Source organism: Protopterus annectens, chromosome 15.part0 (assembly GCF_019279795.1).
Source record: "Protopterus annectens isolate FY-2018-M chromosome 15.part0, PAN1.0, whole genome shotgun sequence".
NCBI classification, from domain to species: domain Eukaryota; kingdom Metazoa; phylum Chordata; order Ceratodontiformes; family Protopteridae; genus Protopterus; species Protopterus annectens.
Genome location: NC_056749.1, coordinates 59,197,392 through 59,223,073, shown reverse-complemented (window position 1 = coordinate 59,223,073; position 25,682 = coordinate 59,197,392). Strand labels below are relative to the sequence as shown.

At 44.7% G+C, this 25,682-nt stretch overlaps 1 protein-coding gene across 1 annotated transcript in view; it reads left to right on the top strand.

The window, feature by feature from the left end:
- Positions 1-25,682, top strand: part of FUNDC2 (FUN14 domain containing 2) — a 538,500-nt gene that overhangs the window by 419,002 nt on the left and 93,816 nt on the right. Inside the window, exon 4 of the mRNA XM_044057645.1 lies at positions 10,438-10,563. Within this exon, the coding sequence (XP_043913580.1) occupies positions 10,438-10,563 (126 nt within the window). The remainder of the gene's footprint in view (positions 1-10,437; positions 10,564-25,682) is intronic.

Below are 25,682 nucleotides of genomic sequence, written 5' to 3'. Positions count from 1 at the left end.
AGCCTCTCCTTCTGTTGCCAAAACTTCTTTGAGAGGTAGGCCAAGTTTAGCTTCAGTGGGGGCTTCTCCTAGCACTTCAGGTTCTGTGCCTAAGAAACATATGCTTAAAATGGCAGAAGATTTGATTACTATGATTAGAGGTTCTATGCCCTCCTGATAAGAGGCCTAGGGTGGAACCTGAGTTTGAGTGTTTGGAACAGTATTCAGAGGCTTCAGAGTCTTCTATGGAAGATTTGCAGGAGTTTCCTCCTTATTCTGATTCTGATGTGGATGATTCCACTCCTACAGCTTCTCCTCCTGAGGATTTCTCATTTTCAGAGACTCTGCATTCCATGAGAGAACACTTTAAATGGGAAGGCCAAGATTACTCTGATTCCAGGAAAAGGCTTAGGGAATTCTTATTTTACCCCAACATAGGCCCTTAGCTATACCTCCTGTGTTGAATGTGGTGGAAGATGTTTTGCAGAGGCTTCCTGAACCCTGACTCTTTGCCTCCTGCTCCTGTTAAACCTGATAGGTACTATAGGGTGCAAGCTCATAAGTATTTGTTTAAGAGTCCTAGGGGATCCAGAAACTGTTTCTCAGGGGCCTAAAGGTGTTAAGGCCTCTGTGGTTAAAAATCCTGTTCCCACTGATAAAGAGGCAAGGGCTTTGGATAGGTGGGGAAAGAAAGTGTATACTTCTTCCACTCTAGCCATGAGAGCGTTGAATTGTCAGTTTCACATGCTAAAATATCAAAATTATCTCCTTTCACAATTGAAATCTAAGGTGGATGCTTTAGCGGAAGGTATTGAGTGTAAAGAGTTGCTAGATTTAGTTCATGTGTCTGAACAAGTAGGTAAGCATTCTTTGCAATGTGGTTTTGATGCTGTACAGGCCTCCTCGAGGGTGGCTGCCACTAGTTCTGTTCTTCGCAGGCATGCCTGGTTGAGGGATCAGAATTTAGCTGAGCATGTTAAAACAAGGATTTGGGATGCTCCTTTACAGTCTGATGTGTTGTTTGGTTCGCCTGTGGAAGCAGTTTTAAAGAAAATGGAGGACAAAGCTAAGTCTATGCAAACTGTTAAAGATTTTTGCAGGTTCAGCCACCAAGTTTAGTAGAAATTGGCCTGCTAAGGGGTGGACATATCCTGCTTATGATTCCCAGTCTAGGGGTAGGTCTAGACGTGGTAGGGGCAGAGCTCAAGGTTCTTTTAGGCCTAGAACAGGGAGTTCACCTGCTCAGACTTCTGGTGAGGGCAGGGGTCAGTCCTTTCGTAAACAGACCCAATGACCTGCCTTTTCAGCTGCCAGTAGATTCTCGTCTGGTAGCTCCTTTGGGAGGAAGACTGTGTCTTTTCAAAGAAAATTGGGATTTAATTACTCAAGACAGATGGGTGTTGGATATCATTCACCACGGTTACAGGTTTTATTTCCATACAATGCCTCCTTTCAAAGGCATGCCAGACGTTCCTCCTCCACAAAGAAAAGAGGCTCACAAGCAAATTTCTCAGTTACTCCAGATGGGGCCATTCAGCCAGTTCCTGTATCAGAAAGGGGCCTAGGATTTTATTCTCGCCTGTTCCTAGTACCAAAGAAGGGGAACACGTGGAGACCAATTTTGGATTTATCTCTCCTCAACACTTATCTGGACATTCCCAAGTTCAAGATGTTGACGTTACAACAGCTTTTACCTCTGCTGGGCAAAGATCACTGGATGGTAACTTTAGATCTCAAGGAAGCTTACCTTCATGTGCCTATAAGGCTAAGTTGCAGGAAGTATCTGCGGTTTCGAGCTGGAAATTTTCATTATCAGTTCTCTGCATTGCCCTTTGGCTTATCTACTGCGCCCAGAGTATTCACAAAGGTTCTGGCTCCAGTGATAGCTTACTTCAGGCTGCAAGGAATTCAAATCTATCCTTACTTGGACGACTGCCTGATTCTGGCTCAAGAAAAGGAAGACCTTCTACAGCATCTGGAATATGTTATAGCAGTGCTAAGATGCCTAGGGTATTCTGTGAACGAAATAAAGTCCAGTCTAGTACCCTCTCAAGACATGTGCTTTCTGGGTGTGAGACTGAATACAGCAGCCCAGATGGCCTTTTTAACCCCGGACAACTATCTCATCAGTCCGTGCTGACTGCAAGGACAGTCCTTCAAGCATTAGGGTTCATGGCATCTTGTATTCTGGTGCTTCCCAATGCCAAACTGCATATGAGGAAGCTACAATGGTATCTCAAAATGTATGGACACAGCACTGCCAGGATTTGGACACTGTCATTCAAATAATACCTTGCCTTCAAAAAGAATTTTTGTGGTGGGCTCAGGAATGTCACCTAAACAAGGGACTCTCTGTGACCCGGCCAGAGGCGAGTCAGATTTTAACGACAGATGCCTCGGACATTGCTTGGGAGCTCATCTAAATGGAAAGTGGATACAAGACAAGTGGCCTGCCAGACTACAGCATCTACATATCAACATGAAGGAGATGTTAGCAGTCCAGTTTGCATTAATGGCTTTCAAGGAGTTACTACTTCCAGGGCAGGTGTTGATTCTAACAGACAACACAACTGTCATGTGGTACATCAACAAACAAGGGGAACACATTCTTATCCTCTATGCAGGCAAGCAATGATTTTATGGGAGACTGCTAAGCTTGCAACTAACTCTTCAGGCAAGGTTTCTGCCGAGCACAGAACTCCTTAGCAGATGTGTTGAGCAGACAAATCATGGATCCCCACGAGTGGAAACTGGATCTTCATGTATTTCAGAAATTGACAGTGTCATGGGGAACTCCAGACATAGATCTGTTCGCTTCTCCACTAAACCACCAGCTGCCAAAGTTTTGCACAAAGGGGTTTCATCACACAGCTTGGAAAGTGGATGCTCTGTCTTTCAGTTGGAAAAACCTTCATGTGTATGCCTTTCCACCTCTGCCTCTTCTTCCAAAGGTACTATTAAAGGTCAGACAAGACAGGCCAAGGATGATTTTGATAGCTCCAGATTGGCCTCGGCAACACTGGTACCCACTACTACGGAGTCTGGTAAAGAAGCCTCCATGGCCTTTACCTCTGATTCCTCATCTGTTATCTCAGAAGGACGGTCATCTGCTCAATGTCAAGCTTCACTCTCTTCATCTAACAGCCTGGCATATTCTGTGTTGAAACACAGCAGGCCTCAACTTCCTCAACAAGTTTTAAATGTGATTATGGAAGCTAGAAGACCTAGTACAAGGAAAGTGTACGAGAAAAATGGAAGAGATTTTTATTTTGGAGTACAGCAAAGAATTTGGAGATTTCTGAGCCTAATTTGAGTGTGGCTCTTCAATATCTTACTGAGTTATTGGACAAGGGTTTGTCCTTCTCTTCCATTAAGATTCATGCTGCAGCAATTTCAGCTCACTATGATTGTGACCCACCATTGTTTTCGCATCCTTTGTTCAAGCAGTTTCTTAGAGGGGCAAAGAATATAAGACCCCCACGTAGAGCTCCTACTCCTGCTTGGGATCTCAATTTTGTGTTGGAAAAACTTACTCTACAACCTTTTGAGCCTGGCTACTGCTGAATTGAAATACTTGTCATGGAAGACTGCTTTTCTGTTGGCTATTACTTCTGCAAGAAGGGTGTCTGAGTTGCAGGCCCTTATGGCAGTAGAGCCCTTTTGATTTTCCATAAGGATAGGGTATCATTACGTACTAATCCTTCCTTTATGCCTAAGGTGGTTTCTAGTGTGGCTTTAAACCAAACTATTCATTTGCCTACTTTTATGCAGACCCCAAAATAAAGGGGAAAAGATTTTGCACACTTTAGATGTACACAGGCAATTGCGTTATTATTTAAGCAGGACTAAGGATTTTAGGCAGTCTCAGCAGTTGTTTGTTTCTTTTGCTTTGAGTTCGCAGGGCAAGCCTGTGTCAAAACAAACTATTTCTAGGTGGATTGGCTTTTGCATTGCATTTTGTTATTCCCATCATGGCAAGGAGATTCCAGCTGGGATTAGGCCTCATTCCACTAGGGCTACTGCCACTTCAACAGCATTTCTAAGGGGTGGCAACTAAGGATATTTTGGAAGCAGCTACTTGGAGTTCAGTGCATACTTTCTCTAAGCATTATCACCTTCCTATCTACTCTAAGTCTAGGGCTGGTTTTGCCACAGCTGTTTTGCAAGGCATGTTGTCAGCTCCTACTTCTTTATGATTTGCCAGCCTCCCTTACCTCTGCTTTGGGATTCTACCCAATAGTAAGGACTGCAGCAATGGGGAACGAAGAACATAGTACAGTTTTGTACCTACCATAAATGTAGATGTTCGAGGATCCCCATTGCTGCAGCCCAATTTACCCTCCCTCCTTCCCCTCTGTGTTTAGGGGTGGTTGTGTAGGTGAGGTTACATGCTGATATTTTTGTATATATTCTTGTATATATTGTACATATTTTTGGTGCAGGTATTTTGGGCCTTGTCTTTTTAGGGTCTTCTGACATCTGGGGCAAGAAAAGACTGAGGATATGACGTCGGTCATGCGCATTAGTACCCTGACGTACTGACGTCAGTCTAATGCGCCCTGACCGACGTCAGCCATATACTCTGGTATTCGGGCCGACTGGACAGCGGACTACCCCAATAGTAAGGACTGCAGCAATGGGGATCCTCGAACATCTACATTTATGGTAGGTACAAAACTGTACTTTTTATGGATTGTGAGATGTGAACATCAAAGTGGAGATTATTGTCCATTTCAATGCCCAGAAGTTTGGTGTGGTTAGAAGGGGAGACGGTGCCGTCCTTAAATGTTATGGTAAAGGAGAGGGTTTTTTTGGATCTATTAGGGTTAAATAATAATGCTATCTAAATTCCTCCTACCATCCTTAGCTTTGGGAATATACCCAAATGTGATGACTGCAGTAGTGAAACACGAAGTACATTAGTACAGTTGTGTACACTTACCATAAATGTAGATGTTCAAGTGTATTCACTGTTGCAATCCTGGTTACCCTCCCTCCAGCCCCCTTACTTCATTTGGCTATACCTGTACTCTCCTTTACTATGCTCAAAAGCTTTTTTGTGTATTTGCTTTTTTGTTGGAGGTGTAACCTTGTAAATTTATAGATTTAATTGCTTCCCATTAGGGGGGCACCTGATATCTGGGGCAGGAAAAACTGATGTAATGGTGTCGGCTGCATGTTTTATACCCCTGATGACCTGACATCACGAAAGAAGGGACAGCAACCGACGCAGGACCCAAAACTTTGTTAATCAGGCTGACTGAGGGCTACTGCAAGCAGATAACCCAAATGTGATGACTGAAACAGTGAATACACTCGAAACATCTACATTTATGGTAATTGTACACAACTGTACTTTATGGGACAGCTGTCAGAAGTCATTCCCCCAGTATATTAGTTGTGTAACTGAGGTGGTATGCAAAGCATATTGCAAAACCTATCCTTGATGAAGGTACTGTGCAAGCTGACTACAGCTGTAATAAGATTGCTTTCTACTACTGTTAGACATTAGACTATTACCTGTGGCTTCGACTTCATTAAGTTATTTTTCACATACTTACTGAAGACTGATAACTGAAGCTGCAGTACTATTGTCAAAGCATGCATCAGCTATATATTTCTGCATTTTCTCTTCTTGGAACCCAGCAGTAGCAGAGGGGCCTAGTTAGGTAGTTCAGGCATTCATACTGCTAAATCTGTTTATGTTGAAATTACTGTAGTAGATGATGTACTCTTGCAATACAGAATCTAATAAGCTTTTTACAGCATTAAATTCTGTTAACAAAAGCTCCAGTGATATAGCCCAGTTGTGTACAATAGGCCCTCTTTAGACATCTGAATAATATCAGAAATTAGAAATAGTATTCCAACCAGAAAAGGCGTGCTATAGTTGCATGCAGATTGCTTGCTGTTCCGATTCTTTTAACTTCTCAGGAAGGTGTCCTTTCCAGCTGTATGGTTCTTGCAAAGCTACGTTTCAAGCACTGAAGATAATCCAGCAGTGAGTCATGGGAAGTCTGTAGCTATTCTCAGGCACTGAATCATGAGAAGTATGTAACTCTTCTCAGTGTTGCTTGCATTTGTCTGAGGTTCTGATGTCATTCTTTTATAGTAGCTGTAATGGGGAAAACTCCATGACAGTATCTGCTGAAATGAAAATGTCCACTAAAACTTCATTGAAAATGAGACGCTGCATGCCAGCTCGACATTCCCTGGTTAACTAAGAGGTATTATCTCTTCAATCTGTACACTTCTTCCTGTGTTAGTACTCATAATGTATAAAGCTGAAATGATAGTACTCCTAGGATCATAGGAGGTTACTAGGCTATTGGCCCTGAGGTCCTTATAAGCCTAGCCAGGAGTTTAGCCTATGTTTAGACAAGTCAGCACCCAAAGCCCCTGTCCAGCAGGGACAACAGGTGGAATCCCAGGTCTGTATTTTCTGTTTCCCAGCCAGTTATCCAAGTTATGCTTAAAAAGGGATAAAATGGTATTCTGCTTGATTTTAAGAGGGAGTCTATTGCACAGATGGAGGGAATCTCTGGGACATAAGTCTGTCCCACCGAGTCCTATTGATATCACAGACCAGGTTGAGGTCGCGCGTATGGGTTGCTCAAGTGGAGCTTGACATACGGGTATGCAACAGTCCCATCAAGGTGGGGTCTGAGATTGCTTTGTATGTCAGACAAAGGTCACCTCTGAGGAGTTTGTATGAAAATGAGTAGAGGGACAGGGCTTTTAGCATGTGTAGGGTAGATGTTTAAGGCCCCTGGATTCTCCTGGTGAGGAACCTCTGTGGTCTGTCCAGCTGCTGCATGTGCTTTGCAAGGTACATGTGGAAGGGGACAATTGTACTCAATAGCTGGCCTTATAATGGAAGAATGCAGGTATGTTATGACCTCTTTGTCCCGGGATGAGATGCCCTTACTTATGAGGTGGTCCATGTAGAAAGCTTTCCGTACAATGGAAGCAACATGGTGGTCAAAACTCGGGTTGCTGTCAACCTGGGTGCTCAAATCCCTCTCTGCTGATTGTGTACTTAGGATGTTATTAATGTGGTAATATGTGGGGGTGTCACTTTCCCCAGAGGGGATGATGATGCATTTTTTGGCGGTCATCTTGAGGCCATATTTCTGGCACCAGTCATTTGTTTGGGTGAGACCCTCTTGGAGGACGTCTCTTCACTTGGGGAATTGATGACTGTGCCCAACTTGCAGTCATCTGCAAACATGGTCAGCTGTAGCCCACTGGTTTTGGCCTACACCTCAGAGAAGTATATCCCAAATAACAGAATCCCCAAGACCGATCCCTGGGGTACGATGCTCATTAGGAGTCTACTGCTTGAGGTGGCTTCCCCTATTTTGATTAGGTGGGTTATATTAGTGAGCCAGTTTGCTACCCATCTGATAACATATAGATTGGTGCCTAGTTGAGAGAGTTTATCTACTATGCCTGAGTGGGGAATAGTGTCAAAGGTTTTGGCCAGGTCAAGGTAGGTGGTGTGCACAGTCTTCCCCTCGTCCATGGCTTTGGTGACTGCCTCAAAAACGTCGACCAGATTTAACAGACATGACCTCCCCTTGACAAAACCAAACTGTTTGGGGGTCGAGTGTTTGGAGGTTGCCAATGTCCCTGTTAATGAAGTCCATGCTAATCCATTCCGTGGCCTTGCAGATCAAGCTAGCTATGCTGATGGATCTGTCATTTCCTGGATCGGTGGATGCTCCACCTTTTGTGTAAAAGGATGACAGTGGCTGTCCGCCACTCGGCTGCGACAAAGCCGGTACTCAGGCTTTGGTTGAATAGGGTGCCTAATGGTGCTGCACGTTCATGTAGGATGCAGCCTTGGATGTTATCTGGTCCCAGGGAGGCTGCATTTTTTGCCTTTGAGGGGGCAGTGATGGTCTGTTCCCTAGAGATAAGGGGTGGGGGGGGGCAGGTACTGGGGATGTCCTTATTTACTGATGGGGAGACAGAGGGGTGAAGTTTTTGATGAAATCTGTTAGCCAGTAGATTGACTATATCTACAGCATTTGTGTATGTGGTGTCCTTGACCACCAGTTCTGAACAGATCTGTTTGCTTCCTTTGAGATTGCGGACATATGTGAAGAAGGCCTTATGCTTGCCTCTAGTAGATGTGGCCAATATGGACTCGAAGATGGCTTTTAATTTGCTTGTTTGGGCTAACGAGAGATTGTTTCCAGTTGGGCACCTGCTCTTTTTAGTCCTGGACAGCAATTTTTTTCCTTTTGTTATATAGTTTATTTATTGCAGATGTCCACCAAGACAGATTTACTGTTCCTTGTGGAGGATGATTTTGTCTTGTCTGGTATTCCTAATTACGTGCATCTGTATAAATGCTCATATAGTACTTTGGTGTAGATTTGGAGGTTGGAGCCAGGTCTTAGAGTGGGGAAGGGGGCTGTGAAGCTGTTTATAACATCCTTTAGGAGGTTGTAATCAGCTTAGGAGAAGTTTTTTTGTTTGACCCTAGCTAGAGGGGGGGGGGTCAGGGGAGATGGTGACTTTGAAAGTGACCGCTTTATGGTCTGATCTTACCTGGAAGGATGATACTGTAGGGGTGCTGCAGTGGTTACTCATGTTGGTCAAGACCAAGTCCAAGATGTTATCACCTCTTGTGGGAGTATCGACTAGCTTGTTCCAAGGCATTTGCATTGATAAAATCGGGGAATCTCTGGGCATGAGTAGTTTTCCACTCTATGGTTGGGAAATTAGTTGCCCAGGATTGGGGTAAAAGTTTGAACCTTGATAGATTTGAAGAGGTCCAGATGGGTGAAGTGGGCATCTTGAGTCAAATTTGGGGGCCTGTAACTGGCTATAATTTGAATAAGGGTCTTGTCAATGGTTAACTGTATTTGGACTGTCTCCTGTGTGTCATACTGTTTGACCAGCCTGGAGGTGTGTCTCTCTTTAATATATATTGAAACTCCACCTCCTTTGGCTTTGCTCCCCACAGTTTGGGATCTGAATATATGATAGTATGAGTAACCAGGTAAGTGTGGCGTGCTCTCCGCGGCTTTGAACCAGGTTTCTGTGACTGCACAATTATCAGCATCTTCCAGGGTTAAGAATGCTTGCAATGAGTGTAGTTTCATGTTTAGACTCTTAGCATTTAACAGAGTGACCTTTAATTTGTGTTTTGTTGAAATTTTTATGTTGGTAGTGTCGACCTCTTGACTCTTCTTAAAAACGGCACTATGGGGGAGGCAAGGGCCTTTGCCAGAAGCCTGAAGCCCAAGTGAGACAGAGCAAGCCATCTGTAGCAAAGCATTGTGGTCTGTCAGTCATATCTTTCCAGGCTGTCCGGTACTGGATCCCCCTGGAATGATACCAGAAACTAAGTCAATTGTTAAAAAGTCAGTCATTTTCTGTTTGTATTGAGGCATCATTCTGGGTGATGTTAGAATGCTTCTTAAGGCTAGGGACATACCTGCCTGGAACACACATTCAATAAGCTGAATCATGTCTCTCTTCATATAGTCCAGGGAGGTACGTCTCGTGTTGTTCACGCCAACATGGACTATGACAGAGTCATAACAGTACCTGGTGTTGAGAGACTTGAGTGCGTGTGTGATATAGCAGATTCTGGCATTTGACAAACAACCTTGACTTTCTCCTTGTCCAGCCTGGTGAGAGGCACATCTGTGTGCCTCACAGTGGAGTCTCCTATGACTAATATGTTGGGTTTATGGTTAGGTCTTAGTGTTTGCGAGACACTGGTGTGTGGACTATGCATGGTATGTGGTGTGGAGGGTTGTGGAGTTCTCATGTGATTTTGCCTCTGAGGTCTCCTTTGTTTGGGTTTGTTTTTGTTGAGAACCTCTGCATATGTGGGTGTGTGTTGTGTAGTTGTGGGTGGTGTTTAAGGTATAGTGATTGTGTTGCCATCCTGCTCCGTGTCAGATAATAGTGGCTTGTGAGGGAGATAGCATAGACTCTAGTTTCTTAATGTAATCTCATCTGTCACAAATTGTGATTCTTGGTGGTAGTAGTAAATGGCTGTCAGTGTACATGAGTCAGTTGCTACACTGTCTCAGGATGCCCATATCAGCCAGGCTGGCAGGCGAAACTTTAGGAAATTGTCCATCCATATTTGTCAGAATCTGAGGGAGAGAGGCCAGAGAGAACTAAGAGGTAGGCCTAAATTCCCAGTGCTTAAACCAAAACTAAGAGGTTTAGAATAACACAATTTAAGCAGACTAAAAACAAGCAGTAATAAATGCAGCAGAGAAGATGCAATTGAACACTTTAGAGAACAAGTAGCTGAAAAAATAAGATGAAGTAATAGGAGGAGGAAACACAAATATTGTAAACGCAGCTGAATAAAGTTTTGACTCGTAATGTATTAAGCTGAAATGGGATAGTACTCATAATGTATGAAGCTGAAAAAGTCACTAACAAATGTGTAGCTAACTTGACATTTTTTTTTTTTTCTAGATTGCAAACCATACAGGGTACATTAAAGTTGACTGGAAGAGAGTGGAGAGCGATGTAAACAAAGCAAAAAAACAGTTGAAAATTAATACCAAGACATCACCTGAAGTACGAACACGAGTCGATGAGGTAAAGTACAAGTTGGTACTCTGAAAAGGGGTTACGGTGCTGAACTGTGAAAGTGTTTAGTATAAGTTTGTATAACGAGAGTGAAGCAGTATACTGATCAGAAAGATGAAGTCAAAATGTCAGCTCCTGAACTGCTAAGCAGAAAACTGATTCATAAACTTTTAAGACATGCTGTTTATGGTTGAGTTTTTCATCATCACAGAGATTAATATTACATTTTTGTAGTTGTCTGATATTAATAAATTAGCAGTAGATCTACCCACTCTCAGCCGTTTCCTTTTGCGCAGATAGTATCTTCCTCGGTTCACTTGTCACACTCAAACTCCAAAGGTACGGTTTTACCCTACTCTGGAACTGGCTGATAGACCATACACTCATAACCAACTGAAACAAGTCCTCCTTATTTATCTTTAATACACAGACAAGAAAACTCCTTCATAGTTATCGACTCTTGAAAGTAAAAGATCCACAAAATAATGCCTGCAGTTCTACAGCAAATATAGGTAGGAATATTCTCTAATCAGCAGCTAACCACCGTCTCCTGTAGATAATATAGAAGACAAGAAAACCTACAATAATTAAAATGCAGGTTCACCCATATACTGACATTTGAAGGCAGACATGTGCCATAGGATTAAATACCTAGTTTTCCAGAACTAGAATGCTACCTAACCCTTATCGCTTTGTTTATTTATTTGCACAATATAGAAATTCTGGTGACTGCAAGAAACAAAATATATGGTTTCATTTTTGTTAGCTTAAACAGAAGAGAAGAAAACCTAAATTCTAACCTAGCTTCTAGCTGAAATAGTGCCTGCATGGAATATTAAGTAAAAGCCCTGTACCCCAAACAGAATTTAGTCCCTACATCTGTGTAGGCATATTACACAAATTTATCTTAGTCTTGAATGATAAGAGAGTTTTTTTGTATGCTGAATTGTTTTTGTGAACTTGGTGTGAACTGATGCAGTCACCTGAGTTGCAGTATTGGTGTGCGTACAAAATATCGTCTTATACTCGAGATTTACATAAAGCACGCATTGTTGGTGTGCGTACAAAATATCGTCTTGTACTCAAGTAAGATTTACATAAAGAACGCATTGTATGTGTATCTCTTATCTTAATAGAGAGAAATAAGATAGTTTTCATTGTAGATGTTCTTCGTGTTTCACTGTTGCAGTCATCACATTTGGGTTATCCTACCAGGGGTAGCCCTCGGTCGGCCCGAATACCAGAGGCCTAGTATTTCTGCGTCTGTTGCTGTCACTCCAGGACTGATGTCAGGTCGCCAGTGGTATAAAATCAGGCAGCCGACGCCATTACATCAGTCTTTCTTGCCGAGGAGACCAAAGCAGAAGCAGTTTGCACGAGTGCCGGTCGGCCGCTACCTGAGTTTTCGTTTCCGAATTAAAGTTAAAGTCTTCTAAAGCTAAATAACCCCGTTGGGGATCCTTTTTTCTTGCTCTAACCGATGTCAGAAAAAGTTAATAATTGTCTTTCCTGTGGAAAGCAAATATCTCAGAGATTTTCATTCTTACTGCATCACCTGTTTAGGCCCAGACCACGACATTGCTCGCTGTCAGTTTTGTACCTTGTTCAATGCCCAAACTATTCGTCGGGCAATTTTTGTAGCTAAATTCTTTCGCTCTTGATCTCCGTACTCCAAAATAGCTTTGATAAGCCATCAGACTGCCGATCTTCTGAAAAAAAGTACAGTTGTGTACACTTACCATAAATGTAGATGTTTGAGTGTATTCACTGTTACAGTCATCACATTTGGGTTATCTGCCTGCAGGTAGCCCTCAACCGGCCTGAATACCAGAGTCTTGGATTTCTGCGTCGGATGCTGTCTCTTCTTCCATGACGTCAGGGGTATAAAACATGCAGCCAATGCCATTACATCAGTTTTTCTTGCCCCAGATGTCAGGTGCCCCCACAGGGGGAAGCAATTTATGTTATGGTAGCCCTCCAACAAAAAGCAAAAATACCAGAAAGCTTAAATACACCAAACAAGAAGGAAAGTTAGAGCCAAGAGAATTCAGGAGGCTGGAGGGAGGGTCACCAGGACTGCAACAGTGGATACACTCGAACATCTACATTTATGGTTAGTGTACACAGCTGTGCTATGATGTCCTTCAAGGATGCATCTGCAGTCCTTACAAATGGGTTGTCCTGTCGTCAGGCAGCCCTTCGGTCGGCCGGATTCCAAAGTCTGGGTCTGGCCTCGGCTGGTGTCGCACTTCACCCGACGTCATAGCTGCAGTTTTTCGGGTATATAGGCATCAGCCGACGCCATTTTCCTCAGTCTTTCTTGCCGCGTGGCGCCCGAAGCAGAAGCTGTTCGCAAGTGCCGGTCGGTCAGAACCAGAGATTACTCCGAATACTTCTACTACCGAAGACTTCTAAAAAGCTAAGTACCCCGTTGGGGACTCTTTCTTGCCTCAGCCGATGTCAGAAAAAGTGAATAACTGTTTAACTTGTGGGAAACAAATACCTCATAAAGATTTCCACTCTTACTGCTTACCTTGTTTAGGCCCAGACCACGACGTAGCAGCTTGTCTAGCCTGTGCTTCTTTTAACCGACGGACGCTTAGACGTCGGTCGGAATTTGCTGAGGAGTTTTTCGGCTCCGCTTTTGCTTACATTATGCCGTCGGATCCTCCGACTACGCAAATTTCTAAAAAACGCAAGGAAAAGGACCGACACTCGCGGTCCGCGGTTTCGGCCGAAGCCGCGGTTAAGCCAACCGCAAGTGTCTCTGTTTCGGCTGAAACCGAGCTCTCGGTTCTTCCTTCAGCCAAAAGCTTACCTCCTACCGAGGTTTCATCCAACCTAGTTGAATCGGCTACTGAAATCCCACCTGCTCTTGCAGGTTCCCAGGATTTATCGGATACTATCCCCTTGGATACTTCTACTCCTGCACGTGGAGCTGCTAGACCACCTGCAACCATGTCGATTAAGGCCTTTGCCAGGGCTAAAGCAGCTTAAATCTGCCAAAACTGTGCCTGCTAAGACCCCCTCTCACAGGCCTAGCTCTAGTTCACAAATGCTTACTCTAGCAGAGGATCTCATTTCTTTGATCCGGGGATCCCACCCTCACCCAGACAGGGCCTCTCACCCGCCTCCAGAGAAGAGGCCTAGAGCAGAGCCCCCTGAGCCACTTTCCACAGATGACTCCTCTGATGATTCAGATAATTCAAACCCTCCAGAGGGCCCTTACTCTCCTTATGAAGACTCTGATGCTGAAGAGTCCATTCCTTCTGCCTCTCCACCTGAGGAATTTTCCTTTGGGGAAACCTTGCATGCTATGAGGGAACAATTTCAGTGGCAGGGCCAGGATTTTTCAGACTCTAGGAAAAGGCTTAGAACCTTCCTGCATTTACCACAGCATAGGCCTTTAGCCATCCCTCCAGTTCTTACTGTTGTGGATGATGCATTTAATGATGCTTGTACTGCTCCTGATTCACTTCCTCCGGCCCCTGCTAAGCCCGATAGGTACTACAGGGTTCTGGACACACATTATCATTTGTATAAGGCTCCTTTTGCAGATCCCGAAACTATCTCCCAGGGACCTAAGGCTGTAGCAGCTACCTCTGCTAAAAAACCCCTCCCCTCTGAAAGGGAATCCAGGGCCTTAGAGAGATGGGGTAAAAAAGTTTACACTTCTGCTACTCTTTCAGCTAGGGCCTTGAACTGTCAATTCCACATGATCCAGTTTCAAGAATTTATGTTAGACCAGTTAACTAAAAAACTGTCCTCAGATGAACCATTAGACAAAAAATCTGTTCAGGAAATGGTACATAACATTCAGCAGGTCAGTAACCATTCCTTAAAATGCAGCTATGATGCACTGGAGGCTTCCTTTAGATCAGCCATGACTGGCACAGTGATCAGAAGACATGCATGGTTAAAAGAGCAGGCCTTACCAGATCATGTTAAATCAAAGCTACTAGATGCTCCCATGGACAAGATCAATTTGTTTGGCCCTCCTGCACAACAGGTGCTGAAGAAGATGGAAGAGAAGGCAAAATCTGTCCAGACAGTCAAAGATTTCTTACAGGTCCAACCTCCAAGGTTTAGCAGGAATTGGCCCTCCAAGAATTGGTCCTTTCCGGACACCTCCAGAGCTCAAAGAGGCAGGAATAGGCGCTCAAGAGGCAGGGGTCAATTCAGAGGTGCCTACAGGGGACGTCAGTGGCAGGCTAACAACCAGCGAGGTGCAGCCACAGATACAGCCACCACCACTGCTACAGGACAATCACAGTAACTTGGCTCTAGCACCGCCTACCAGGGAACAACTAGAAGCACCCTTAGGCGGGAAGCTAGCCTTATTTTCAGTAAACTGGCATTACATCACAGGAGACAAATGGATTTTGCAGACAATAGACCAAGGTTACAGGTTTCACTTCCATACTCTACCAAGGAAGAGAGGAATGCCAAACCTACCTCCAAACCAAAAGACAGAAGCTCTAAAGCAAATAACTCACTTACTAAGGATGAGAGCTGTAGAAAAGGTACCATCTATGGAGCAAGGACAAGGATTTTACTCCAGGCTCTTCCTGGTACCAAGAAAAGAAAACCAATGGAGACCTATTCTTGACCTGTCCGCTTTAAACACATACTTCATTGTCCCAAAATTCAAAATGCTGACCCTACAGCAGCTTCTTCCCATGTTGGGCAAGGAGTCTTGGCTGGTAACTCTAGATCTCAAGGAGGCATACCTGCACGTCCCCATACGACCAAATTGCAGAAGATACCTCAGATTTCTTGCAGGATCAGAGCATTATCAATTCTCAGCTTTGCCCTTTGGCTTATCTACTGCGCCCAGAGTGTTCACGAAATGCCTGGCATCAGTAATTGCTCATTGCAGGCTACAGGGAATACAAATCTACCCTTACCTGGACGACTGCCTGTTACAAGCGGACAACAAAAACAAACTAGCAGAAGACTTGAAAAGGGCCATTTATCTACTGCAAGCCCTGGGATACACAGTCAATATGAAAAAGTCAAGGCTGATACCATCCCAAAGGATAACCTTTTTGGGTGCAGAGCTGGACACATCAAAACAAATGGCATTCCTAACAGTAGAAAAACAGGAGCAACTCCCTCTCTACTTCTTGGCATTAACAAAACAAAACCAGCTAACAGCAAGAAAAGTTCTGCAAGCCTTGGGTTTCATGGCATCCTGCATAATATTGGTTCCACATGCCAGACTGCATATGAGAAAGTTACAGTGGTACCTAAGGAATTTATGGTCTCAGCACAAGCACAGCCTAGAAGCCCAAATTCCAATAATCCCATGCCTGAAGCAAGAATTCAAATGGTGGGCTCAGGCCTGTCAATCAAACAAAGGACTGCCCTTCCACAACACTCAACCAAGCCAGACCATCACAACGGACGCCTCAGACCTCGGTTGGGGGGCTCACATGCTGGACAAGTGCATACAAGGCTTATGGACTCAAGACCAGCTGCACCTACACATAAATCAAAAGGAAATGCTGGCAGTAAAAACTGGCAATTCAGACATTCAGACCATTTCTTCGACAAGGTCAACTGTTGATGAGGACAGACAGCACCACAGTTATGTGGTACATCAACAAACAGGGAGGCACACATTCGTACCCTCTATGCCGAATGACAATGGACCTCTGGAATGTGGCCCTGAGCTTCAACATTCAGTTACAAGCAAATTTTTGTGCCAGGAAAAGAAAACATACTAGCAGACATACTAAGCAGAACTACCACGGATGCCCACGAATGGATGCTGCATCCGGACATATTCAAAACCATTACAAGAAAATGGGGACTACCAGAAATAGATTTATTTGCATCCCCACGCAATCACCAACTGAAGAAATTCTGCACAAGGACGTACCACCCACTTGCTTGGAAAGTGGACTCCCTATCTTTCAGTGGGAAAAACCTGACAGCATATGCATTCCCACCACTTCCTTTGATGCACAAGGTGCTATTGAAGATCAAAGAAGACCGTCCAAGGATCATTCTGATAGCTCCAGACTGGCCAAGGCAACATTGGTACCCATTACTGAGGAGCATGTCTCGGGAACAAATATGGCCTCTACCCCTGGTTCCCCTTACTGTTAACACAGAACAACTACAGCACCCTGCATCCAAACCTGAAAACACTGCAGCTGACTGCCTGGAACATTGCATAAGACCAAATAACCCAAGTTTATCCCAAAGGGTTAAAGACATTATCTTGGAGGCTCGCAGACCCTCAACAAGAAAAAATTATTCAGCAAAATGGAAAAGATATCACATTTGGAGTACTGCTAAAGGAGAAAATGTGTCACTGGTAAACATAGCCAACATCCTGGAATACTTGGCAGAGCTCTTCCACAATGGCCTGTCCTATTCTTCCATTAAGATTCATGCATCAGCCATTTCAGCAGAATACAACTTGGATCCTCCAGTCTTCTCACATCCTCTGCTCAGGCAGTTTCTGAGAGGAATTAAAAATGTAAAACCACCTAGGAAGCCACCATTGCCAGCATGGGACTTGAACTTTGTGCTAGAAAAGTTGATACTCCCTCCTTTCGAACCAGCAGCAACAGCAGAATTACAATACTTATCATGGAAAACTGCTTTCCTGCTTGCAATCACTTCAGCAAGAAGGGTATCTGAGCTACAGGCATTAATGGCAGTACAGCCCTTCCTGATCTTCCATCAAGATAGAGTGTCCATGAGAACAAATCCTACTTTTATGCCAAAGGTGGTCTCCAGGGTATCTTTAAACCAAGCTATCCACCTACCTACTTTCTTCCCCAACCCACAGAACAGGGGAGAAAGACTGTTGCATACCTTGGATGTACATAAACAATTACGTTGCTACCTGGACAGGACCAAGGGCAATAGAAAAACTGACCAGCTACTGGTAGCATATGCAACAGGAATGGAAGGAAAAGCAATTTCAAAACAGACAATCTCTAAGTGGATAGGAAATTGCATTAGATTTTGTTACTCCTACCATGGGAAGAAAACTCCAGAAAACATCAGGCCTCACTCTACAAGGGCTACAGCCACTACCACAGCTTTTCTACGAGGAGTGGCTACCAAAGACATTTTAGAGGCTGCTACTTGGAGCTCCGTGCATACATTTGCCAAGCATTATAATTTACCTTTATACTCCAGATCCTGAGCAGGTTTTGCCACTGCTGTTCTGCAAGGGATCTTAACTACACCATAATCTTTTTTCTCCTCCTCCCCCAGTTTGGAAATGGTATTCTACCCATTTGTAAGGACTGCAGATGCATCCTTGAAGGACATAGTACAGTTTTGTACCTACCATAAATGTAGATGTCCGATAGGCATGCATCTGCAGTCAGGATTACCCACCCTCCTTCCCCTCTGTGGTACTCCTAGGGTATTTGCCCATCTTGTAGCTAGCTGGGGGAATCTATTATGGTGTATTTGTTTGTATATATGTACATACATGCTTATTTTTTGTTTGCTCTCTACTATTTGGAACCATTTACATTTATCCAAATTTAGCCTTCCTAGAGGGCGCCTGGCATCTGGGGCAAGAAACACTGAGGAAAATGGCGTCGGCTGATGCCTATATACCCGAAAAACTGCAGCTATGACGTCGGGTGAAGTGCGACACCAGCCGAGGCCAGACCCAGACTTTGGAATCCGGCCGACCGAAGGGCTGCCTGACGACAGGACAACCCATTTGTAAGGACTGCAGATGCATGCCTATCGGACATCTACATTTATGGTAGGTACAAAACTGTACTTTCTTCGTGTTTCACTGTTGCAGTCATTACATTTGGGTTGATTCCCAAAGCTAAGGAAGGGAGGAGGAAGTTAGAGAGCATGAAGACCAGCTATTAAGCCCTGCAAGACTGCAGTGGCAAAACCAGCTCTGGATTTAGAAAAAATAGGCATGTGGTAATGCTTGGTGAATGTATGTACAGAGCTCCAAGTAGCAGCTTCTAGGATGTCCCTGGTTGGGACACCTCTAAGAAAGGTTGTAGAGGTAGATGCAGCCCTGCTGAAATGTGATCTTATAGGTTTTCCATGGTGCTTATAGGAGAAATGAATGCAATGGGTTATCCACTTAGAAATGGTTTGCTTTGAAATGGCCTTCCCCTCTGCCCTTGCAGCAAAGCCAACTAGCAGCTGTTCAGATTTTCTGAGAGGCTTAGTCCTGTCCAAATAAAATCTATGTTGTCTGTGCACGTCCCAAGAGTGCAGCATTCGTTCTCCTTTGTTTTGTGGATTTGGTAAAAAGCTAGGCAAATGAATGGACTGATTAAGGGCCACACTAGACACCACCTTGGGCATAAAAGAAGGATTGGCCCTGAGGGACACCCTGTCTGCATGGAAGATAATGAAGGGCTCCACTGCCATGAGGGCCTGTAATTCAGACACTCGTCTTGCTGAAGTGATGGCTAGAAGGAAGGCTGTTTTCCAAGAAAGGAATTTCAACCTTGACGATTGGATGGGAGAAAGGAAATTCACCCCGGGGGATCACATCAGTCGCCCTGCTAGACAGAGGTCCAGGGAAGTAAATAGTGTGGGAAGAAATAGCCAGGGAATTGTTAGCAAAACCATCAAGAGGAGAGGCAGAGGGGAAAAGGCATAAACTGAGTGTCTTTCCCAGATAAAGGACAGGGCATCCACTTTCCAAGCTTGACTGTGGGAAGTCCTTGTGCAGAACTTGTCCAATTGGTAGTTTTGAGGTGAGGCAAACAGATCTATCTCTAGGGTCCCCCATTTGTTCCTCAAGAGGTTGAATATTTTTGGTTCCAGTTTCCATCGTGTGGGTCCATGAGATTTCTGCTTAGGTTGTCTGCCAGTGAATTTAGTTTGCCTGGCAGGAACTGAGCTTGTAGGTGCACTTGGTAGCTCAAGGCTGTGTTCCACAGAGCCATGGCTAGTCTGCAGAGTGGGTCCGAGTGGGTTCCCCCCTGCTTGTTTATGTACCACATAACTGTGGTGTTGTCTGTCTTTGCCAATAATTGTCCTGTGAGAATGTGGTCCTTGAAGGCTGTCAGAGAATTCTGTACAGCTAACATTTCTTTTTGGTTGATATGCAGGTGCATCTGTCTCAGGTTCCATTTGCCCTGAATGCACTGCCCTGCCAAGTGAGCCCCCCATGTATAGTCTGATGCGACTGTTAGGGTTTGGGCGGCAGGGGGTAATTGAAAGGGACCCCTTTGTTGTGGTAGCAGGCCTCTGCCCACCAAAGGAACTCTGTCTTTATACAAGGAATGATAGGAATCATTGATTGCAGGTCCTGAGAATGTTGACACCATAGGCTTTTTAGTTACCATTGCAGTTTCCTCATATGCAGTCTTTCATATGGAATTAGTAGAATGCAAGAGGCCATGAACCCCAGGGCTTGCAGAATTTTCCTTGCGGATAGCTGGGTCTTTGCGGCCAATTGTTTGAAGTAGGTTGTTAAATACACTTTTTTCTCTGGAGTGGGGAAAGCCATCTGGGAAGTTGTGTTTAAGCTTGCTCCCAGGAATACAGTTTGTTGGCAGGGTACTAGATGAGATTTATTTTTGTTTATTGTGTACCCCAGTGAGTTTCTTTACAAAATGCCAGATGCTTTAGTAGCAATTCCTGGCTTTCTGCCTGAATCAGACAATCATCCAAGTATGGGTATATTTGAATTTTTCTCTGCCTGCAAAATGCAATGGCTGGAGCTAGACACTTTGTGAATACCCTCGGTGCAGTAGATAAGCCAAACGGAAGTGCAGGGAACTGAAAGTGCATGGAGCCTGCCCTGAACTGTAGGTATTTCCTGCAAGATTCCCTTATTAGAATGTGCAGGTAAGCTTCCCTTAAGTCTAAGGTTGTTAACCAGGCATCTTTGCCTATCATAAGAAGCAGCTGTTGAAGTGTTAGCATCTTGAATTTTGGGATTACCAAAAAAGTGTTTAGAATAGAGAGGTCCAGGATAGGATGCCAGGAGTTGCCTTTTCTGGGTACCAGGAAAAGCCTTTAATAAAAACCTTGTCCCCTTTCTTCTGCTGGAACAGGTTGAATAGCCCCAATACTTAGAAGAGAGAGAACCTACTGTTGAGCCTCTGCCCACTGATTTGGGGCTAGGTCTGGCCAACTGTTTGGAGTTGGTAGGGTGTGGAAGTGGAATCTGTATCCTTGGGAACCTATATATCTGAAGTAGGCAGACTTCATTTGTCTGCAACCTGTGGGTATCGGATCTGACTTCGGATTCGAGCCGGCATTTCAAAAGCTCAGGATCCGAGCTCCTAGCTCCTCCCTCTACCCATAATCCCCTGCCAAGCCCTGACTGACCTCAGATTTCGTTTGCCGCGTTTCATGTAGCAACGGACTCCTTGAGCTCCTGGCAGTTTAAATTGTGAAGATAAGTTTTGACTAAAAAATCTTTAAATTTTACTTTTTACTCAGTTTGAGTGTGTGCGTTAGGCTTTCCTCTCTTTACCTACGTAGTTTTTTTCTCGGGTTTGCGTAGTTTTGGTGTGTTTGTGTCAACTGTGTGTGTTAGGCCTAGGGATTAGTATGGCAGAAAACCCTAAGGCAATTTTCTCAAAATGTACCGAGTGTGGCCATAAGCTGTCCCCAGCTGATGGCCACACTCGGTGCGTTAAATGCTTGGGGGTTGAACACCTGTCATCTGGATGTCCTTCAAGGATGCATCTGCAGTCATAACATATGGGTTGTCCTGCCTCAGGCAGCCCTTCGGTCGGCCAGATTCCAAAGTCTGGGTCTGGCCTCGGCAGATGTCGCACTTTCCCCGACGTCAGAGCTTCTGGGGTATAAAGGCATCAGCCGACGCCATTTTCCTCAGTCTTTCTTGCCGCGCGGTGCCCGAAGCAGAAGCTGTTCGCAAGTGCCGGTCGGTCAGATCCAGAGATTTCAGCTACCGAAGACTTCTAAAAAAGCTAAGTACCCCGTTGGGGACTCTTTCTTGCCTCAGCCGATGTCAGACAAAGTAAATAATTGTTTAACTTGTGGGAAACAAATACCTCATAATGATTTCCATTCTTACTGCCTTCCTTGCTTAGGCCCAGACCACGACGTATCAGCTTGTTTAGCCTGTGCCTCCTTCAACCGACGGACTCTTAGACGTCGGTCGGAGTTTGCAGAAGAGTTTTTTGGATCCGCTTTTGCATATAAAATGCCGTCGGAGACTCCGACTCCGCATTTAGCCAAAAAACGCAAGGAAAAGGACAGACACTCGCGGCCCGCGGTTTTGGCTGAAACCACGGTTAGGCCTACCGCGAGTGTCTCGGCTTCGGCTGAAGCCGAGTCCTCGGTTCTTTCTTCTGCCGAAATCATACCTCCGACAACCGAGGCCAGAGAGGCCCCGGCTGAGTCGGCTACAGAAATCCCTACCGAAGAAGCAAGCGCACAAGAATTGTCCGACACCATCCCATTGGACATTTCTACACCTGCACGTGGGGCAGCTAGGCCCCCTGCTTCTATGTCTATTAAGGCCTTCTCCAGGGCTAAAGCAGCTAAAATTTCAAAGGCTTTACCTGCAAAATCTACCTCTGAGACCTTCCTCAAGTTCCCAGATTCTCAGCCTTGCTGAGGACCTTATATCTCTGATTAGGGGTTCCCAACCTCACCCAGACAGGGCCTCTCAAAACTTCCTCCTGACAAAAGGCCTAGGACTGAACCCCCTGAACCTCTCTCCTCTGATTACTCCTCGGATGGATCTGATTTATCAGACCATCAGGAGGTGCCATACTCACATTATGAGGATTCGGATGCAGAAGACTCTATTCCTTCTGCCTCCCCTCCAGAAGAATTTTTCTTTGGGGAGACTTTACACTCAATGAGGGAACACTTTCAATGGCAGGGTCAGGATTTCTCTGATTCTAGAAAAAGACTAAGGACCTTTTTACACTTGCCACAGCATAGGCCTTTAGCCATACCACCTGTGCTAACTGTAGTTGATGATGCATATAATGATGTCAGTTCTGCCCCTGATTCCCTTCCTCCAGCCCCTGCCAAACCTGACAGATATTACAGGGTCCCGGATTCTCACTTTCACTTGTATAAAGCCCATGCTGCAGACCCAGAAACTATTTCTCAGGGCCCAAAAGGTGTTGCAGCTGCCACTGCCAAAACCCCCCTACCCTCTGAAAGAGAGTCAAGAGCATTAGAGAGATGGGGGAAAAAGGTTTATACATCTGCTACTCTTTCTGCCAGGGCATTAAACTGTCAATTCCATATGATACAGTACCAGGAATATTTGTTAGATCAGCTGAATAAAAAGCTTTCTTCTCCTGGACCTTTAGACCGTAAGTCCCTTCAGGATTTGGTACACAACTCTCAGCAGGTCAGTAATCATTTCTTAAAATGTGGTTATGATGCACTGGAGGCTTCATTTAGATCAGCTATGACTGGAACAGTAATTCGAAGGCATGCCTGGCTAAAAGAGCAATCCTTGCCAGACCATGCCAAGGCTAAACTCCTAGATGCTCCAATGGAGAAACAAAGTTTATTTGGCTCCCCTGCACAGGAGATTCTAAAGAAAGTGGAAGAAAAAGCAAAATCTGTGCAAACAGTAAAGGATTTTCTGCAGGTCCAACCTCCGAGGTTCAGCAGAAACTGGCCTTCAAAGAATTGGTCCTTTCCAGACATCTCCAGAGCACAGAGGGGCAGGAATAGACGCCCAAGAGGCAGAGGTCAATCAAAGGGTGCCTTCAGGGGTCGTCAGTGGCAACCTGCTAACCAGAGGAGTACTGCCACAGCTGCAACTACAACCACTTCCACAGGACAGACACAATGACTTGGCTCTGATTCTGCCTACCAGGGAACAACTGGAAGCACCCTTGGGCGGAAAGTTGGCTTTATTCTCGAAAAATTGGCATTGCATTACAAAAGACAAATGGACATTGCAAACAATAGACAAAGGATACAGGTTTCACTTCCACACTTTACCAAAAAAAGAGCGGAATGCCAAACCTTCCACCAAACCAGAAGCCAGAGGCTCTAAGACAAATCAACAATTTACTTCAGATGAAAGCAATCGAAAGGGTACCATCTATGGAACAAGGCCAAGTATTTTACTCCAGACTATTCCTTGTACCAAGAAAAGAAACCCAATGGAGGCCTATTCTCGACTTGTCCGCACTAAACACATATCTCATTGTGCCAAAATTCAAAATGCTGACCCTACAGCAACTTCTTCCCATGTTGGGCAAGGAGTCTTGGCTGGTGACTCTAGATCTCAAGGAGGCATACCTGCATGTCTCTATATGACCAGATTGCAGAAGACACCTCAGATTTCTTGCAGGAACAGAGCATTATCAATTCTCAGCATTGCCCTTTGGCTTATCTACTGCGCCCAGAGTATTCACGAAATGCCTGGCATCAGTAATTGCACATTGCAGGCTTCAGGGAATTCAAATCTACCCATACCTGGACGACTGCCTAATACAAGCGGACAACAAGACAAAACTAATAAAGGATTTGGCCTATGTCATACACCTGTTACAGGCCTTGGGATACACAGTCAACATCCAGAAGTCAAGACTAGTGCCATCCCAAAGGATAACATTTTTGGGTGCGGATCTGGACACAATAACTCAGATGGCTTTTCTCACAGAAGAAAAACAAAAGCAACTCCCAGTCTACTTCATGGCTTTGACAAGACAAACTCAGCTTACTGCAAGGAAAGTCTTGCAGGCCCTGGGTTACATGGCATCTTGCATAATCTTGATCCCGCATGCAAGGCTGCATATGAGGAAATTACAATGGTACCTAAGGAATGTATGGTCTCAACACAGGCACAGTCTAGAAACCATGGTACCAATCATTCCATGCCTGAAAAAGGAGTTCCTGTGGTGGGCTCAGGCCTGCCAGACCAACAGAGGGTTGCCTTTCAACAAACCACAACCAAGGCAGACCATCACCACGGACGCCTCAGACCTAGGATGGGGAGCACACATGGAAGACAAGTGTATCCAAGGTCTATGGTCTCAAGACCAGCTGAATTTGCACATAAACCTAAAGGAGATGCTGGCAGTGAAGCATGCAATCGAGACATTCAAATCATTCCTCCAGCAAGGACATCTGCTGATAAGAACAGACAATACCACAGTCATGTGATACATAAACAGGGAGGCACACATTCCTACCCTCTATGCCGGATGGCAATGGATCTGTGGAACCTAGCCCTGAATCTCAACATCCAACTACAGGCCAAATTCGTACCAGGAAAAGAGAATTCACTAGCAGACAGCTTAAGCAGAACTACCACGGATGCTCACGAATGGATGCTGCATCCAGACATCTTCAAAATCATAACAAACAAATGGGGAATGCCAGAGATAGACCTGTTCGCCTCCCCACTCAACCACCAACTGAACAAATTCTGCTCAAGAGTATACCACCCACAAGCCTGGAGGGTGGACTCCCTCTCTTTCAGCTGGAAGGCCCTAACAGTGTATGCTTTTCCACCTCTCCCATTGATGTACAAAGTTCTACTGAAGATCAGGGAGGAACAGCCAAAGGTGATTCTGATATCTCCAGACTGGCCACGGCAGCATTGGTATCCGCTACTGAGAAGCATGTCTCGGACAAACTCATGGCCTCTACCCCTATGGCCTTTACTTCTAACGCAGAACAACTACAAGACCCTGCATCCAAACTTGAAAACACTGCAGCTAACTGCCTGGAAAATTGCTTAAAACAAAACCAAACTGTTTTATCTCAGAGGGTCAAGGACATTATCCTGGAGGCTCGCAGACCCTCCACAAGAAAAACATACTCAGCTAAATGGAAGAGATTCCTCAAAGGGTACAAATGTCACACTGGCAAACCTAGCACACATCCTAGAATACTTAGCAAAACTGTTCCACAATGGCCTGTCCTATTCTTCCATTAAGATTCATGCTTCAGCAATTTCAGCAGAGTACAACATGGATCCTCCTATCTTCTCTCACCCTCTCCTCAGACAATTTTTAAGAGGGATCAAAAATGTAAAACCTCCAAGGAAACCTCCTCTGCCTACATGGGATCTCAATTTTGTGCTGGAAAAATTAACACTACCCCCTTTTGAACCAGCAGCATCAGCAGACTTACAGTTCTTATCTTGGAAAACTGCTTTCCTTCTAGCAATCACTTCAGCAAGAAGAGTATCCGAGTTG